Raw genomic sequence first — 19,233 nt, forward strand, 5'->3', positions numbered from 1 at the left:
CTGCCATGCATGTTTTTGGAATGTGGGAGGAAACCACAGTGCCCGGAGAAAACCCACGCAGGCACGGGAAGAACATGCAAACTCCACACAAGGAGACCGCAGCCGGGATCAAACCCAGAACATCTGTACTGTGAGGTTGACACGCTAACCACTCGATCACCCGGCCGCCCCTGTTGTAATCATATTAGATTTGTTTTTTTTAATACGTCTCTTTAATAGCTATGTGGCTTTTATTCATCCTGTCGTTTTCGTCTTTGTTCTTTATGGCTACTGGTGTACTACTTTCTCATAATTAGAGAATATTTGCTGTGCCATGGACAGCACTTTGTATGCAGCAAGTGTTTGAAAGTGCTCTATAAATACAGTTGAGTTGAGTGTTTTCATGAAGTCCGTTTAAAAAAAATACAGTACTGCATACTACTTGGGGCGACTATAGTGTAACTGAATGAAAGTTGACTCACCACTAGTTTGATAGAAACGCTGAAACACACGATGCACTGAATTGAACCAGACTGTACTTGATGACCCCAACCGAGAGCATACTGAATTGAGCTGAACTGTCCTGCACCACTGCAGACCCCACCCAAAGTACGGTATACGGAAAAGTGGCGCAGGCTACGTATAAAATATTTTGGAACTTATTACAATGCAAATGTTAAAACATTTGGACTGCAAAATTGCACTTGAGATAATTTGGGAACTAGCAATTAAGATGCTTGGTATTTTTTAGTTAATTGATATGAAGAGAAAAAGTTTCATCAAAAATGGAGAAAGCAAAACTAACTGAACTAGTAGGTCATGCCCTAAAGTGTTGCTTCCTTTGGAACAATAATGAGAAATAATTAACAAATGTATCTTGTATTTAGGATTTTGTTTATGTGGTTAAATTGGACATGGATTTTTTTTTTCGTCCATTTTTGCCAGAGTAGTCATCCAGCGACAACTGTATGCGATGGATGGCTTTAATAGTTGATTTAAAGTTTGACTATGCATTCCCATTAGACTCCCCCAGTACTGGCCTGGGCTGGATACCATCCCTGATCCAATCCAATGTTGACAGATATTGGATCCTATTTTATGTAAAAATGTGCTTAACTGACTCAAGGTTCACCGCTGACACTTGAGCTGACAGTTCTAATCAAGTTAAAGAAAAGCACTGGGGAGTGACTGGTCCCTTTGCGACTCCTGATCCCAAGCTATCGCCCTTACAGGGAACAGGCAGCAGACGGGAGTTTTAGTGGGGACTGAATCGCTGCTCGCCCTATCCACCCCCGCCTCTGGTTGGTTCCTCACTATTTGATCTGCCATATATTGTTCGGCAACAAAAGGTTCACAGTTTTCAAGGCGGATGCAGCTGTTCCCTCCCATCCCTAATAAATAAAAAACTGTTCCCCGCCCTCACCAACTCACCCACAATCTTGATAAGATAAGGTCCATGTGGCTACCTGCGACGGGCGTCTGTTTGACAGGTGCAAGGGGAAGCTGATGGAGATAATCATAGAATAAGTTGAATGCGAGTGCAGATACAAGATGAGGCGTGGGGATAGATGACTGCATGAAAAAGATGGATGAGCGAATATATTCCCATGTATCATGGTGTGACTGTGAGATTACGATCATCACAAGCAATAGACTGCCAAGGTCAGCAGGAAATATAAATCATCCCTTCTTTTCCTCTTCTCTCTGCACTGAAGGAAATCTTTAATGCATACCTATTACCTGTTTTATTTAACAGTTTGCAACAATGTACTCATTTTGTCTCACCGCCGTGACTGAAAACTCAAGATACTGAATCAGTTGTGATGATCCAAACAGAAAAGTCAAACGTTGTGTGAAAGATGAAGGACCCCTTGAATGATTTCACGCCAGTCACTTTTGGGTCTTCATCTTTTAAAGTACTGATAGCTTTGGAAGAGGAAACGGTCTCCGCTTGGTAACTTGTAAATGATTCACAAAATGCTCCACTGTTCCTGGTGCGGTCGTTTGCATGGCCGCCCGATGTTATCTGTACTTTTGTGTTTGCGAACAGGTTTGTACCCGCTACAGAGTGAACAGAACTTGCCGGACTATAGTCTTGAGGGTAACGTCAGGCACGGACCCATCAACTAGTTTCCCAGCATAATCACGTGAAAGTAATGACTGCTTCATATTGACTAAAGTAACATATTTTCATGGACCAATTGGAGCACAATGGGACTTCCGGGGGACAATGGGGATCCTTCAAATAAATGTTACAGCCAGACTTCTGACACACCCATCTGGAGTAACCTTGGAATGAGGGTACAATCACCCAAGAACGGTGAACGCGAAGGACATACTACATTTACATACTGTACATTTGATAGCTTTCTGAAAGAACAATGTGTAGCTATGTAGTTTGTAACTGAGTAAAATATGATGTTTCACCTCAACAGGGTGCTGAACTTAAAATAGCCTCTAGAGTGTGTAAACAATTTTATATATATATATATATTAAAAAAATCCTCATCTCACCCTTCGGGTGGTGTCCGTCCCTCATTCAGCTCGGGTCCTCTACCAGAGGCCAGGAAGCTTGAGGGTTCTGCGCAGTATCCTTGCTGTTCCCAGCACTGCACATTTCTGGACTGAGATGTCCGATGTTGTTCCCGGGATCTGTTGCAACCACTCATCTAGTTTGGGGGTCACTGCCCCGAGTGCTCCGACCACCACAGGCACGACTGTCACCTTTACCTTCCAGGCTCTCTCCAGCTCCTCTCTGAGCCCTTGGTATTTCTCGAGTTTCTCATGTTCCTTCTTCCTGATGTTTCCATCACTTGGGACTGCTACATCCACTACAACGGCTTTCCTCTGCCCTTTATCTATGATCACGATATCTGGTTGGTTCGCCATTACCATCTTGTCAGTCTGGATCTGGAAGTCCCACAGGATCTTCGCTCTGTCATTCTCTACCACCTTCGGAGGTGTTTCCCATTTTGACCTTGGGGTTTCCAGTCCATACTCCGCACAGATGTTTCGGTAGACTATGCCAGCCACCTGGTTATGGCGTTCCATGTAGGCTTTCCCTGCCAGCATCTTACACCCTGCAGTTATGTGTTGGATCGTCTCAGGTGCCTCTTTGCACAACCTACACCTTGGGTCTTGTCTGGTGTGGTATATCTGGGCCTCAATGGCTCTGGTGCTCAAGGCCTGCTCCTGAGCAGCCAGGATGAGTGCCTCTGTGCTGTCCTTCAGGCCAGCCCTCTCTAGCCACTGATAGGACTTCTTGAGATCAGCCACTTCAGTTATGGTCCGGTGGTACATCCCGTGTAGGGGCTTGTCCTCCCATGATGGTCCCTCTTCCAGCGCCTCATCTTCTGTTCCCCATTGTCTGAGACATTCTCTGAGTATGTCATCCGTTGGAGCCTTCTCCTTGATGTATTCATGGAGCTTGGATGTTTCATCCTGGACAGTGGCTCTCACACTCACTAGTCCCCGGCCTCCATCCTTTCGGCTTGCGTACAGTCTCAGGGTGCTGGATTTGGGATGAAACCCTCCATGCATGGTTAGGAGCTTTCGGGTCTTAACATCCGTGGTCTGAATCTCTTCCTTTGGCCACCTTATTATTCCTGCAGGGTATCTGATCACTGGCAGGGCATAGCTGTTTATTGCCCGGGTCTTATTCTTGCCATTGAGCTGGCTTCTTAGGACTTGCCTCACTCGCTGGAGGTATTTGGCCGTAGCCGCTTTCCTTGTTGCCAGTTCGAGGTTGCCATTGGCTTGTGGTATACCAAGGTACTTGTAGCTGTCCTCAATGTCTGCTATTGTTCCTTCAGGGAGTGAGACCCCTTCAGTGCGGACTACCTTTCCTCTCTTAGTCACCATCCGACTGCATTTCTCAAGCCCGAATGACATCCCGATGTCGCTGCTGTAGATCCTGGTTGTGTGGATCAGGGAATCTATGTCCCTTTCGCTCTTAGCATACAGCTTTATGTCATCCATGTAGAGGAGGTGACTGATTGTAGCTCCATTTCTGAGGCGGTATCCATAGCCTGTCTTGGTGATTACTTGGCTTAGGGGGTTCAGTCCTATGCAGAACAGCAGTGGGGAGAGTGCATCACCTTGGTATATGCCACATTTGATGGACACTTGGGTAAGTGGCTTGCCATTGGCTTCAAGTGTGGTTTTCCACATCCTCATTGAGTTCGCAACGAAGGCTCTTAGGGTCCTGTTCACCTTATATAACTCCAAGCATTCAGTGATCCATGTATGTGGCATCGAGTCATAGGCTTTCTTGTAATCAATCCAAGCTGTGCACAGGTTGGTACGTCGGGACCTGCAGTCTTGTGTGACTGTTCTGTCAACCAGGAGCTGATGTTTGGCTCCTCTGGTATCTCTACCAATGCCCTTCTGTGCTTCGCTCATGTATTGATCCATGTGTCCACTTATCTTAGCCGCAATGATGCCTGACATGAGCTTCCATGTTGTGGAGAGACAGGTTATTGGCCGATAGTTGGATGGGGCTGCACCCTTTGAGGGATCCTTCATGATCAGGATGGTTCGCCCTTCGGTTAGCCATTCTGGGTGAGTCCCATCCCTCAGCAGCTGGTTCATTTGTACTGCTAGGCGCTCATGGAGTGCTGTGAGTTTCTTTAGCCAGTAGGTGTGGACCATGTCCGGGCCTGGTGCTGTCCAGTTCTTCATATCTGAGACTCTTTCCTGTATGTCTGCCACTGTTATGGTAACCGGGTTCTGTTCAGGGAGGTTGCTGTGCTCCTCTCTCAGGGTCACCAGCCAATGTGCACTGCTGTTATGTGCAACCTCCTTCTCCCATATGCCTTTCCAGTACCTTTCAGTTTCCAGTCTTGGTGGGTCAGCTCTGTTGTTAGGACCCTGCCACTGAGCGTACACTTTCGCAGGTTGTGTTGCGAACAGCCTGTTTATTCGTCTGGCCTCATTCTCTTTCGTGTACCGCTTTAGGCGACTGGACAAGGCTTGGAGCCTTTGTTTGGCAGTTTCGAGTGCTTCAGGTATGGTCATCTGGATGTACCTCTCGGGTATCGGCCTTTTCATCACACCTCTCTGGGCCTCCGTTAATTGACTCACATCTTTCCGGGCCGCCTTGATCTTAGCCTCCAACCGTCTTTTCCATGGTGGGTAACGTATCTCATGGCTTCCATGGTTGCTCTTATAGCCCAGAGTCTCCAGGATCACTGATGCTGAAGCGTATATCAGCTCATTGGTTTCTGTGATCGTTACGGTAGGGATCGCCCTCAGTGCTGCATTCACACTTTCTATGAGACTTTCAGATGGTACTTCACATAGCCGTTGTAATCGGTTTCTAGGTTGCCCAGCTTTCATTCTCGCCATGATCTTAGCTTTCAGGTCAGTTGCTGCCTCGCTCAGCATTTCATTCATTGGGGCTGGCCACCCAATCTCATCATCTGCATTCATTGGGGCTTGCCTCCCAATCTATTGTAAGACCTCCTCTGATCTGGCAGCCTGGGGCCCTTCACCATGGAACCTGCGTTGTACCTCATCAATCTCAAGTTGTGACAGCAGTTGCCGTTTGTGGATGTTGGAACACTGAGCTACTAGTTGTTTCGCGGTCAACCGTGACTGTGGGTTTCGAAGTATCCATTTAGCCCACATTCTCTGCATGTAACCCCTCTGACTAGGGTTGCTTGAGTAGTAACATTCCAACAGAGCCATGTTATCGCATCTCGCCCATCTCCGCTTTGTTCCAGTAGCCCATTTTTCATCAAGGTGCTCTGGTTCCCCAGCACCTGACGCAGACCTTGTTTGGCCGGGCGACGTCTGAGCCGGCATGTCATTCGTTTTATTGTCTCTCATTGTATGAGGTAGGCATTAGCGTGAAGGATCTTGCCCAAGGACCCACACTGGATGGTGTTATGTGCTCATTTTTGCCCCAAGCGGGATTCGAACCACCGTCTCCCGTATGCCAAACCGATGCCTTACCAACTGAGCTATCCAGCCGCTATATATATATATATATATATATATATATATATGTATATATATACACCGTCAAAAACTCGGTTTTCGTCCATAATCGGTTCCAGAAGGCTGTTTGAAAACTGAAATTGTTCGAAAACCGAAACCACACTCTTTTTAAAATAAAAATTCTGACTGAACACGTCTGCTCACAATGGAAATCAACACGAGGAAGCGTCACTTCCTCCACAAGGAAGGCGAGTGGAGTCAAATGGTGCATTCAAGTGCGCTCAGTTTGTTCAAGAACCGAAATTTTCGTCATCCGAGGCATAAAAAACTCAAAATTTTTGGTTGAAAACCAAATTCGTTGAGAACCGAGACGTTCGAAAACCGAGGTATGACTGTGTGTGTATATATATATATATATATATACCGTATTTTCACGACTATAAGGCGCCATTAAAAGTCTTATAGCTAACGTGTTAGCGTGCGCGCATGCATGCCGTATGTTTAAGCTGGCGTATGTTTTACCACTGTAAAACTACGCCCATTGGTACAGAGCGGTCTGTCTATGTGTAAAATACCGAAATGTCACCCATTACTGAGACTGCGCCCAACCGTACGGTGCGTCGAATAGTCGTGAAAATACGGTGTATATATATATATATATATATATATATATATATATATTAGATTATCATAGCAGCTATTCTTTTGTTAAATAATGTAAAGTTCTTTATCACTCACATATGAGTCAAAATAATAGGCTTATGTGATGAAAAATATTAAATATCTTTCAGGGAATCAGTGTGCAATGGGATTACATGTCTATAAAATATGTACGTATTTTGAAATAATAAGAGCCCAAACAAGATGTTTCGCTTTTCTTGTTTGTTTTTTTTCTTTGGGTGGGCGGTTGGTTTTTTTGTTTTGTTTCTATTCTGCTGCAGAAACCGCCTTAGCCCTTTCCATGCGATACATCAGCGTGGCTGCCATATTCGATGTGGCCATTGTATTAGCCATAAAATTTCGTCATTATAATTTGAAAATGGTGTTACAATGACACAATAAAATCAGAAGTAATGGCTCACTCTTAATCCCACGAGTTCTGGCTTGATATTTCTCCAAGGAGCGAACGAATGATTCTTCTTTACACATCACTTTGCTCCACCCACTATGGATGCGGTGTTGATGTATGATTCAGCGCTCCATGTGTATAGCAGGAAATGTTGTCTCTGGTCATTCTTTCCAGCTGATGTCCCACATGGCACCATTTAAGACAATTGCGTATGGGGTGCAGTGCTGAGCGAATAAAGTGCAGTTCAAGATCATCTAAAATATGGAGCAAAGTAAATACTGTCTATATTCTATTGAGAATCATCCCCCTCCCCCCTCATAAATTTCATATGCCCCGCCTTAAGACTGGCGTCTAGTAGAATACTGCCCTCGGTACACTCGAGCAGTATCTGACAAATAAGGTTGTTTTTAACTCGTAACATTGTCATGCTTACCTAATTGAAAAGTTGTGTTCTTAATCTATTCATTTCCATGTGAAAATTGCCGCTTTCCTGTAACTTTATACTGTTGTCTACTGTCTAACAATAACACTGCTTCATATTTCCCAAATCATCCATATCCTGTGAATTTGTTTTCTGTAAAAATATGGATGCTAGCTTGCATTAAACATTTGATTGAGAGTTGATTTATTCTGTCCAACAATGCACTATTGAATTTTCTATTGATAGTAAGTCCTTCAAGCAGCGGTTAACCCCCTGGAGGAGTTTTTAAACTGTTTGACCTGAGCAAATACATACAAAAATAAATATATATAAACACTCATAAAGTCAGCAAATTCCGGTCCCTGACGATCCGAAGCGTCTGTGTTTCTGCTTGACCCGGCACTTTGGAAAAAAAAAAAGGTAAGAAGACGCTTTGTTTTATCAATAAGACCTTGTTTTCACGGCTGGTCACCACCTCGCCGAACCAATCAATGGGTGCGCGCTCCGCTATCGCTGGTGGAGAAATGAAAAATAAACCCCAGATAATCCTTCAGTTAAAAGGTTACTCCGGGCGATAAAAGCTATTTTGTTAATTTATTTACTCTCTGCGGCGGAGAGATAAAGAAAAAGAACAATTAGGGGAATTCTAGGTGAGAGATTTTCAAAGGGCAATGGCATTGGGTTAATATTTTATAAGGTCTGATTGGCGGAAACCTGCAGAGGCCTTTTGTTTACACACGGAATGATTCACTCGTTTGTTTGTCGGCCGAACGAGCAGCGGAAATGGAAAAAATATCATCGTGCCTACCTTTTAGGCACGTCAAACAAAAGCCCAGATAAAAGGTTAATGGCTCGATCAGAACCGCCAAAAAATAATTTTACCATCTCTGTTGACATAATCAAGTTGGATTCCAAAAGACGGGAGGGTGGCAGATGTGTGTAACAAAATCCACCAAAGACAGCACGCTCACTTGGGCTCAACATTATCGATTGATTTATAACCGATCGTAATCACTGCATTAGCGGCGCGCTGCGTAATGAGATCCCAGTCGCCGTTTCCGTCCCCTTTCGCGATATTCTCCGCCTATCACTTCCTGTAAACCGGGGTGAGAACGTGAATGCAATTATCGGGGCTTTTATTGCGTCGGGGCATTGAAATTGGACTCATGTTGGGCCCCGTGTAATCCGATTGCCCGCTGCGGCGTAGTGTGTTGGCGAGTATCGGGTTCCCGGCGACTCTGCTGGGTCAACACAAGGCCATGCCATTATAGGGGGTCAGGTTCAGGGAAAGTTCATTGTTATTTTCTTTTGGCGACGGCAGCAAAACAAAGAAAGTGATACATCGCATATTTGCTGCCGGGGCCTATTTGGGTTATTTAATTGAAGCCAGCAGAGATGTGAGGCCCTCAAATATCCTTTTGCAGCTCAAACGTAAATAAAGACTGAAATCATTTGTTTTACAAGTCACCTCCCACTTTTTTATATTGTATTTTTTTCCGTAAACAAACACTTCAGACCTGATGGAAATGATGAAGGGGATATAAAAATAACGTTAAAAATTTCTGCTTATTGATATTATTGATAAATGGCAACTTACTGTATTACATTTCATACAACTGTATGTGCAAGAGTGACACAGAAAAGCACAATAGCAGCTGAGAGCATAACTATAACATTAGGTCCCAATGAGTGTCAGCCAAAACGTCACTGATGCAGATTTAGACACTATAACAATGGTTTCGCTATACGTTGAGTGAAATCTTTAATGCATGCAGATTGCCTTTTTTTTTTAATAGTTTGCAACAATGTACTCATTTTGTCTCACTACGGTGACTGAAATCTCACGATATTGCATCAGTTGTGATGAGCCAAACAGAAACTCTTGTTGAGATCAAAACGAAAACTTCTTAATGTAGATTAAGCAACATATCTGTGAACAACTTATTTCAGTGTTTGTCTCAGAAAAAGCTCATCGACAGTCTCAAAATGAACTGCTTATTTTGTCTGAAATTTGATAAATCTGAAAAAGGGAGAAAAAATGGCTTTGTTTTTCTTCATGTAAAACCACACACACACACACACACACACACACACACAAAATGGGTTTAAAAATTCCAAGCCTGCATGAATTCAGTTGTTCTGCAATAATGGCCTACTTTGGGGCCTTTTTCTGTGCCAGGCTATTTAGGGAAGTCAACATCTGCTGCTTGATAAATAGCTTGGCGCTTTTATTGTTGGAGGCCAGGTTGAGTTACTCTGCGGACGCACTGTGTCACTTAGCTTGACCGTCACAGATGTGCGCATGCTAGGTTGCAAAGTACATTTGTGAGACTTTCACTGGCAGCTTGTAGGCGTACAAGCTGACAAACCACTTTTACCTGTTTTTTTCATACTAAAGTTCACATCCTTTAACATCACTTTTTTTGTCCATTTGAGAAGCATTTTTTTCCTTTTTGTATTGTTGGCAAAAAGCCTTTTAGCCGTCACGTAGCCTCCATTGAGGTCTTCATAAATAATTCAGCCAGAGAACGAGTGAAAGTGATGACAGCAAAACTGTCCACGATCGCTCCCTCTCCTCCGATCAAAGAGGCATATAGAAATAGGAATTACATTTGCAGACATTCCCAGGTTGAGCGGGCACTTCCCCCCACCACCACCCGCTCCTCTCACTTTCGCTCCCTCGCCACTTCGCTCGCTTGTCTATTTTTTTTCCCGCCCCCCTTCAAAGGGTTCGATGAGGGCCGGCTTTTAGTCCTCTTGAGCCACGCCATGAGAGTCAGCACATTCAGACAGACAGAGAGAGCAAGCGCACTCTATTAGCAAGCAGCGAGGTAAGTAAACCTCACAAGGCACGGCTGAATAAACTCCACTATTAAGGCCGTTTGCTGTGGATGCTGCCTGTGGGAAATGCAATGAGATGGGCTGTAAGGCAAACGACCGCAATGGCTGATGAGGGGCGCTGGATTCAGCCACAAGTGTTTGATAAAAAATACAAAAAAAGCTCATCGTCACTTAAACATCTTTAATGGAAAAGGCCAATTCCTCTCCGGACTTTTTTTTTTTGTGCTTAACATGGGTCTCGGTTTTAGGGCAATGGTGTTTTAATCTTTGCGGCGACGAGGCTCGAGACACTCTGTGTTTGATGTACGGATACGATACAGACATACAGTATACTGGTATACCAACACCGGTATTGATATTAGTGTATCCCGAGTACTTAGGTCAGCACTGACAATGACAACCTTGTCGTTATGGGTCAGACTGATGAGCAAATCAAAGTTGGGGCAGATAACTGTCATAACCAATCAGAGACAACCACTTTCATTTATTTCCACGTTTCTGCACTGGTCTTCCTTGTAGGTGAATAAAGAGCATAGCGCACACATTAGTGGTACTAGAACTATAACACATGGATCCGGCATCCCCCTGTTGTTCGTAGACATCTTTTTTTTTCTCCATGTGTTTGCTGTTGAGGCCCTCAGATATACGAAATTCAGCAATGGTGAAAAAGATAACTATCCGATTTTTCTTTTTCTTTTTTTTCGTCATGGAGACCTTGCTTTAGTCCACACCCACATCTAGTTAACTTCCAGTGGCAAAACAGACTAATAAACGTGAGTATGTTTGATTAGAATGTGTCAAAGTTTGATGCACCCTGTTTTGGTTATAGTGTAGTTTAAGAAAAACAAACAAACAAACAAACAAAAAAACGGAGCAAAGACAAATAGCACACAGCATCGCATGCACTTGAAAACTGAAAACATACTCCCCTCCCTCTAATTGCCCCATTCCATACCACGAGACGCAAGTCTGAGTGAACAGTCAAATAATGTGTTGGATCACCCTTCCTAACCTGCTTTTTTTCGAATTTTCTCATTAGCACAAGAACAAATATTTATCTTCAAGGGGAGAAGGTAATTGTGGTTTCTATTGGAACACAATACATCACATTTAACTGTTGTAGTCTTATTAACAGAAAAATAATTCATTTGAATGGCGGGTGCTGCGCAGGGCGGGGGTCGGGGGGGTGTCGGCGAGTATCGGCCAGCACCATTCGACACATTTGATTTCTGGCCATGTTTTGTGTTTCTGAAATGAACGCCATGTTGTTCTGGTTTTGACTGATCTTTTAAAGATTTGAAACAAAAGCCCATCTCATTTTGGATAGGATTTAGTAGCCTGATAACGCTCAGACTATTGTATGCTCAATAATTTATGACGCCAATATGTCACTGGTGTCAAGTCGGCCATAATTCATCTTCGGTAGAGACACCAGCATATACCTTTATGGACTCTTTGCCCCCTTATAATATGTTTTTGTCACCCTGTAGGCATCTCTTTGTAAGTATAAGCCAGCCAAGTAGGTATTGATTGCAACTTGGAGCTGTATTAACACGCCGATGAGTGAGACGTGTGGAAAGTCAGTATGGTATCTGCTTCCAAGGCCTTTTCCACCCTCCTCAGTCAGGTGACTGGGTCATTTATCACGGCTGGATCTGTGCCCCTCGCTCGCTGTAATAAAACTCCCCCACCCCATCGGAGTGGTCCAACAGGTCTGAATCACTCTGTCACACCACCTTCCAGCAATGGCATGCATTAAATCAAGCAAGCGGAACATTTCCTAAGGCAGCCATTGCCTTTTAATTTCCTGAAGAAGCTTAAAATATCATTCATTACTGCAACTACACATATTTGGTTTTTAAAAGTCTCATAAATCAATAGGGCCCTGACTGCAATAATTATAACAAGTTAACGTGTAATTTCGAGACTGACGTGGGCTGAAGATTTTAGCATATGCAAACGAGGCAATTCAAATAGTGCGGGGGATATTAATGCGCAGAAACAGGTAACGAGGTACGGGCTATGAATTATGCATCAAAAAGTGGTTGATCTTCAATAAAAGGAAATGAATTCAGCGTGTACTCTAATTAGTTATGGAAGTCTATTATGTTGAGCTGCAGAAAGCAACTGTCCTTGAAAGGGAATTTATTTACAGTGCGTGTTGTCTCGTTGTGGAACGCTCCAAATGTTAACACCAGCCGTCGCTGTCGCCCACCTCCCCCACCACCACCACCACCGCTCTCGCTGCCACCCCCGCACTCTCTCATCCGTCTGCCTCTTGTGTTTGCTTTCAGCTCCAGACCCGGTCGGCCTCCGAAGAGGACCCAGAGTGTGACATCGCCCGAGAACCCTCACATCATGCCCCACACGGTCCCCGGTCTCATGTCCCCTGGCATGATCCCACCCACAGGTAGGCTTCCCACTTGGTCTTGGCCAAGCAAAATATTCCATTTACATAAATGATACCGGCTTTGGAATAATTTGTTCTAGCGTCCAAACTGAAACATTGTAAAACTCTCTTGGAGCTCTCTTTAATTGAATAATCCATTGAGGAGGGTCCATTTCATTTTTTTTTACATAAACTGTCTGTTTATAAAATAAAATTAAACATCTCCATTTAGGACTCAAATGCTCAACGCCACTCACATTTTGAGTTTGACCAAAATATATGCCTCTTAAATGTGATGCTCCTTCACGAGCCCTTAGTCAGGTTTTTCTTTGGTTTGTCATGAAACTTAATCCAAAAAAGAAGCATCCTCATAGAAAAATAGGCCAAAAATATATAGTAGTATGCATCTGTCATAAACTAATCGTTACACTTCTGTGAAAGTTATGAATGATAAAAACAAATCAGCATATATGTATAACACATTCTCCCTTCGGTTTACAAGTGATGAGCGTATGGGGGATAACCAAAAATGTGATGAGCTAACGTAGGAGCAAGATAAGCACATTGGCAACAAAGCAGGTTGTATAAAACATTTTTGACAATTGACATGCATCCCGAATGACAGCTAGCCAGTCTGTGGCTAGCTTGAAGCTAACATGGCAGTCTACAAATTCACTCTGTGCTTCTTTTTGCCAAATAGCACAAACAGCTGGACTTCACTCACTTCACCTCTGCCTAACATGACGGTGTTAGCTATTTTTTTTCTTTTCTCTGAAGCCAAGTCAAAGTCAAATTTAGTTTAATCATAATCATAAAGAAGGCTGCCGCAAAACATATGCACAAAGTAATCCTTGAATTATGGCTGGCATGAGTTCTAGGGAGTTTTGTGGTAAGATAATGACGTGAGGTATGATCACGGTTGGAACTCCCGACTTTTGGAGAACTTTAGGGCATATTTTTTCTTCAAAATATGGGTCAAATTCCAGATAGTTCCTTCGGGTGTTGGAACTTGTAGGTACCACTGTAGTGCCCGCTCGGGGGCACCCTATAGCTCATCCTCGAAATGGCAATGGGTCCGAAGTGACACATGAAGCCCCCCGCCACCAGACACCCGCCGCTCTTGCTCACTCGTTCACCAAAAACAGATCGTCTGCGTAAGCCCCTGTGGAAAAAAAGCAACAACAAAGGCAAGGTTGAATAAATTGGAATGGAGATCTTTTCTCTCAGATTATTCCGGTAGATGTTGCATTTGTTGCCTGGAGTGCATTCTAATTAGCGCGATTAATCCACTCCACTGCAATATGTACATAGGCACTGGTTGACGCTAAAGCAAGCTTATCGCCACAAGAATCAACAGCAAGCGTTCAGGCCCTGACGCCCCCTCAGGCCGAGTCTTATTGCGACAAACGCTTTTGTTCTATTTGTGGCGGGCTTCTTTGTGACTACTTTGATGTTGGTGGCTTTAAGTGCTCCATTTGCATATTGTTGTGCTCTCCTTCTTGACATGTCGAACGATGTTACACCGTTTTTAGCATTCACTTGGTGTACATGACATTTACTAAAGTACTCCAGATATAATACACATAAAACAACACTGCTTATATCTATGACAATGTCAGATGGCTTCCACGGTCTCCTTACACCTTTAAGTATAATGCCAAATCTCAGATAATACTCAATCCGTTAAAGGAAGAAGAAAAAAATCCACTCTAAAGATATAAATCACTGTAAAATATAAAAACAACAAAACACTTCCTCAGCTTTTAGAACAAGTCTTTGAGTGTCACTTTAAAGCCAAAGAAAAAGCAAAACACGTGCTTACTAGCTGTTTTAACTGTTGGCATTCTTAGGGAATGAAATCAGACGCAATTGCCCTGTTTGTCTTATTGCATGAATTTATGAAGCCTACTCAGATGGGAGGGGTCTTGGACAACAAAGCAGGCTGCAATTTGTAAAACCTCAGAAGCATTCCACTTTTATGTGGGGTTTTTTTGTACCTTTTGGCGAACTGTATGTAACCCAAAAGGTTGTGGTTTGCATTTCCCCTTTTTTTTTTTTTTTTTTTTACACACCTAGGCTTCCACATGACATCTACGTCCAGACTTATGACACACCTACCGTGTTAAAACTAGTGTAAAAACCAAAGAGCTTTGGTTCTCTGTTTTCTGAAACTTCCCAAATTTGATTCCAGATCTAACAGACAGACTTGTATTTATCTCTTTTTTGCTGTAATATTATACCAAAAGTGTTTTTGTCCTGGAGGCAAGAAAACATTGTCTGTGAGATGTTTGAAACCTAATATGAAGCACATTCACCACAATTACCGTACATGCTTTGAACGCATAGGACGAGGTTGGCGGCTCACTGTAGAAAGCAAAACTTAAAGGCCGAGATGAGCGCGGAGGAGGACAATGATGTGAAAGAGTCGTGTTACTTGGTGGAACACATGAGCAACAGAGAAGCCTTTTGATAGCATCCCCTTTCAAGCGCAGAGCGACGCTCTGATCTTGACATTTTAGTCGGGGTATTCAGAGGCCACTGATAAAGTAATTGAGGTTTTCGCTGTTCTCATAACAGTCATGCGGCCCTCGGTCACGGTGCTCAGATGCGACTTTTCCTATCCGCCGCTTGCTGCTTTCATAATTGAACCGTTTTGATGATAGCATTAGGCGTTAAATGTCAGGAGAAGTTACCGATCTTGACAGTCGCCTAATTGTATTATATTATTGGATATAATTGACCACACATAAGTTAGTATCTAAGCAGGCGGCTAATTGATGTTGTTGTCACGTCCAAAGAGTGCTGATGGATGGTAAATAAAGGCGATGAGTAACTGTCTCAAAGAGTCATCGTGGCACATCGTATTATTAAATTTTTCGCTTGAGCTCGCGCCACCGTGCGTATTTTCAGCATGCAGAGGGCTTCACCAATTATCGCATCATTTATGAGCAAAACATTATTATTATGTTTTTCTTTGTACAGATATGCAGCAATTTTCAATAAACGCGAGCAGCTGTAATCAGACCTTTTTCATCAACATTATCTAGCTACATTGTCACTCATGGCCCTTGACAGACTGCTTCGAAAATGGTCGCAATGTTTTTTTTTTCCATCCATGAAGACATTTTGAAGCCTGAGGTTTACCACTTGTAAACAAATCCTTCCTTATCAAAGCAGACTGAGAAAGTGGGATAATTGGCTCGAATTTTAGTCTTCTTTTCGACTACTGTACTTTGTCAGTCAGAAAGTGAGATGAATAACCTCCAAGTGAGATGGATTTACATTTCAACAGGTAAGGTGATTAGAAAACACGTGGTATAAATTCGAACATCGGTAATATGATCACTAAGCGACTGTCCAATTGTTTTTTGTGTAATGCGGATAAATGGCACAGACAACCTATTTTAAAGCTCATGTTAGCTATCTGCTTGGACGTACAGTATGTTCGGCCAAATTTCTAACAAGCATTTTATACATACCTGTGAGGAAATTCCTTCCACAAACCAGATGATTGAGGCATTGATTACACATTTTTGGAGTTGGGTGGCCGCAACAAACAACATTTGAGAGATTTTACATTTTTTTGCCATCATTTTCTGTATTGGTCAGCGTTAGTCAATCACTATTTTGCCACCAGCAAATATTCTGGCACCTGTTGTACAAACATTATGTGATGGTCTATATGAGCTAAATGTCTCAAATGTTGTTAGAAAGTTATAATGTATGTGTATATAATATAATATATATATATATATATATATATATGTATGTATATAATGCATAGTGTATGCAGAAAATTGGTGAAGATTGAACGACTGTCTGTGTCCTATGTGTTGTCTTGTGTTATTTTTGTTATTTTGACTTCAAAATGGCGCCGCGAGAGTGGCTGCCTTTCCAGCAGCTCCTATATTTTGTTGTTCTACTTCTTACTTTCATAACTTTGCTGCTGTGAATTGGGAATTTCTCCATTGTGAGACTAATAAAGGGTTTTCTTATCTTATCTTAATGAAGCCTTAAGGCTGTTCAAGAAGCATTTTGAAGGAAGTATATTTGAAACGTCACCATGGTGCCATATTCGCTAATGGCCAGTCGCACTTAAATCACCATAGCTCAAATTTGTCACATTCATTTTACTTTATCCTAAACAAGCCCCAATCCACTGTGGTGTTTATGACTCATTCATCTGCAAATGTTGTTTTTTTTTTTTTTGCTGCCGCTCAATGCGCAAATCGCGTTTGATTAGAATCAATGCCTAAGCTGTAGTACAGGGTTCCTTCACTCGCTAACAAGAGCAGCAATATGCATGTTGGAACATATCGTTAACATATGTATGTGTGCCCTTGACACCGCCTACATTTAGAAAAGAGGACATTTTAATATGCTTAGCTTCCCATTTAAGGAAATACTCTCAGATGTTCATATGTGTATGTGTGTGTGTGTGAGAAACCGCACGTGTAACTGTATTCACGTGCCTAAGGGAGTTTTTCAGGTGGCTGATGCATTACAGGCAGATTGCCCCACTCCCACTCCCAACCCGGCGTTCCCAACCTTCCAAATGGGATTATTTGCCGTGGAGTGACACCACACGAAAATGACATCTCCTTCAAAGTGGAGAGAGGACCTCCACTCACACTATGGGCCACGACTTGAGCAGAACAAGCTTCAGTGTAATTCATTTATGTGCCAGAGGAACGAGTTTACCATTAGAGAAATGAATGCCACCAACAGTATACATCCTACCTGCAAATGTCCACTACTTCACTGATAAAATAACAAGACAGTGAAACCCTGAAAACATTTTTTGCCCCACTGGAAGTTAAAATAATTGGTGTAGTGGCAACTATGTAAGTGCATTGGACAATGGATGGACTTTTAAAAGTAAAAGGGAAAAAAAGTATTTTATAGTATTGGGCTGAACTTTTCCCTTACACACTTCAGTTTTGTCGAAATAAAGATGACCAGCGATTCTAACATTTGGTCCAAATTCAAGACCCCCAAAAAGGATATGCCAGCATTCAAAGGTCTTAAAATGACTGCAGACATAAACTAGATCTGTATATCTGAACAAAATATCTTTACAAATATGTCATGAGATATTTGCTTCAGTGATATAATGTGAAGTTCATATCACTCAGTCAATATGGTGAAATTTAGTGAAGGAGAGGTCTTAAATTTGATGGAAGTTGCCTTAAAAAATGTAATATGGCTTCTTTAAACACGCCAAGGCCCTGCCTTAAAACCATCCATTGCTTTCAACTCGGTTTATTCTAAACAGGGTTGCGGGGGTCGTTGGAGCTTATCCCACCTGACTCTGGGCGGAAGGCAGACTACACCCCGAATGGGTCGCCAGTCAATCACCGGGCAGATATATAGACAAACAACCAACAGTGTTCAGTGACATGCATTCGCACAATACACAAAATCACATTGACATGACTTCATAATCACGCAGTCCATGTATTATGAAGCCGTTGACGGGACATAATGCAATATAAAAGATTTACTTTGCTGCCGCTTTGTTGCATCTTTGTGTCAAACAGCTATGTTAAGTTGAATTGCGTAGTTTCGTTTGAAAAAAAAATGCCACTATTTTGCGGCATCTGTGTGTTGAGGAGTTTCATTCAGACAAAACATTTTTTTGCTGCCCTCTACAGGCAATTATACTTAAAACCTTTTAGTGGGGGCATCAATTACTTGCCGATTTTGAAGAATTGTATGAGTTTGATCCCAATCCTCTGCTAATAGTGGGGTTTATTGTTCTGTCGTCATACATGACTGCTGTTCAGTCAGAAGTCTGTAAATTGTGTTTTTGATCGTATGTATGTATTTATATTGGAATCACATATGGCTTAGCCACCCGTGTTGTTTTACTGTTGTCAAAATATGTATGCCTTTTTGACATACAATTAGCATGTTGGTGGCGACGAGAGCAGCTTGCCCTAATCCGCCATTTCAAGCTGCTTTTAAAATAGATGCACCTACAATTTGCGTTGTTTCTTTGTGGTGCTGGTCACTCCTCCTCTCAATTGGCAGCCTGTCACAAGGTTAGCAAGCACTGTAACTGAACCTAAAGTTTTCGTGATGCAATGTAGCACAGTTCGAGTAGTCGCAGTTCACCTTAGAGCGTAGCCTTGCTCGTGTCGCTATTTTGCTGCCACATGTACACGTAAGCTGATGTTTAAATGCTTTAATGTGTCCCCGTGGTGCGCTCTTTAACAAAGCCAAAAACTTTCATTTTGTGAGAAATATGAATCCAGTTTTTGGGCAGTGGTGTGAAGGTAATCTGATTTTAATTCAATTATGCGAGTTAGTTGCGGAGGGCACAGGCACCGGAGTGTTTGTCGTAAGAATGTTCTGACATTGGCGCAGGTATGGGGCAGCTAGCATGTTAATTAATGATGAAGATCCTGACAATATGCGGAGGCATGACAGCGTTAAGCCAGTCGGCTGCTGCTTCCTTTGCATATTAATAGATCCTTCATTATTATTTAATATGACAGCTGCTCCAAGGGCTACCGTCAGACCTTGTCTCTGTTATTTGCTGTTTGGTGCTCCCCGTGTGACACCGCCACGCTAGTCTCCGTTAATTCTTTG

General features: G+C 42.7%; 1 protein-coding gene across 3 annotated transcripts in view; it reads left to right on the forward strand.

Annotated features, from left to right (window-relative positions):
* The window catches only part of dachd (dachshund d), a 138,922-nt gene that overhangs the window by 62,394 nt on the left and 57,295 nt on the right, over positions 1-19,233 (forward strand). For all 3 annotated transcript variants that reach the window (XM_052082484.1, XM_052082482.1, XM_052082483.1), the window contains exon 2: positions 12,545-12,660. In XM_052082484.1, the coding sequence (XP_051938444.1) occupies positions 12,545-12,660 (116 nt within the window). The remainder of the gene's footprint in view (positions 1-12,544; positions 12,661-19,233) is intronic.

The sequence above is a fragment of the Hippocampus zosterae genome, chromosome 12 (assembly GCF_025434085.1).
Source record: "Hippocampus zosterae strain Florida chromosome 12, ASM2543408v3, whole genome shotgun sequence".
In the NCBI taxonomy this organism is placed as follows: domain Eukaryota; kingdom Metazoa; phylum Chordata; class Actinopteri; order Syngnathiformes; family Syngnathidae; genus Hippocampus; species Hippocampus zosterae.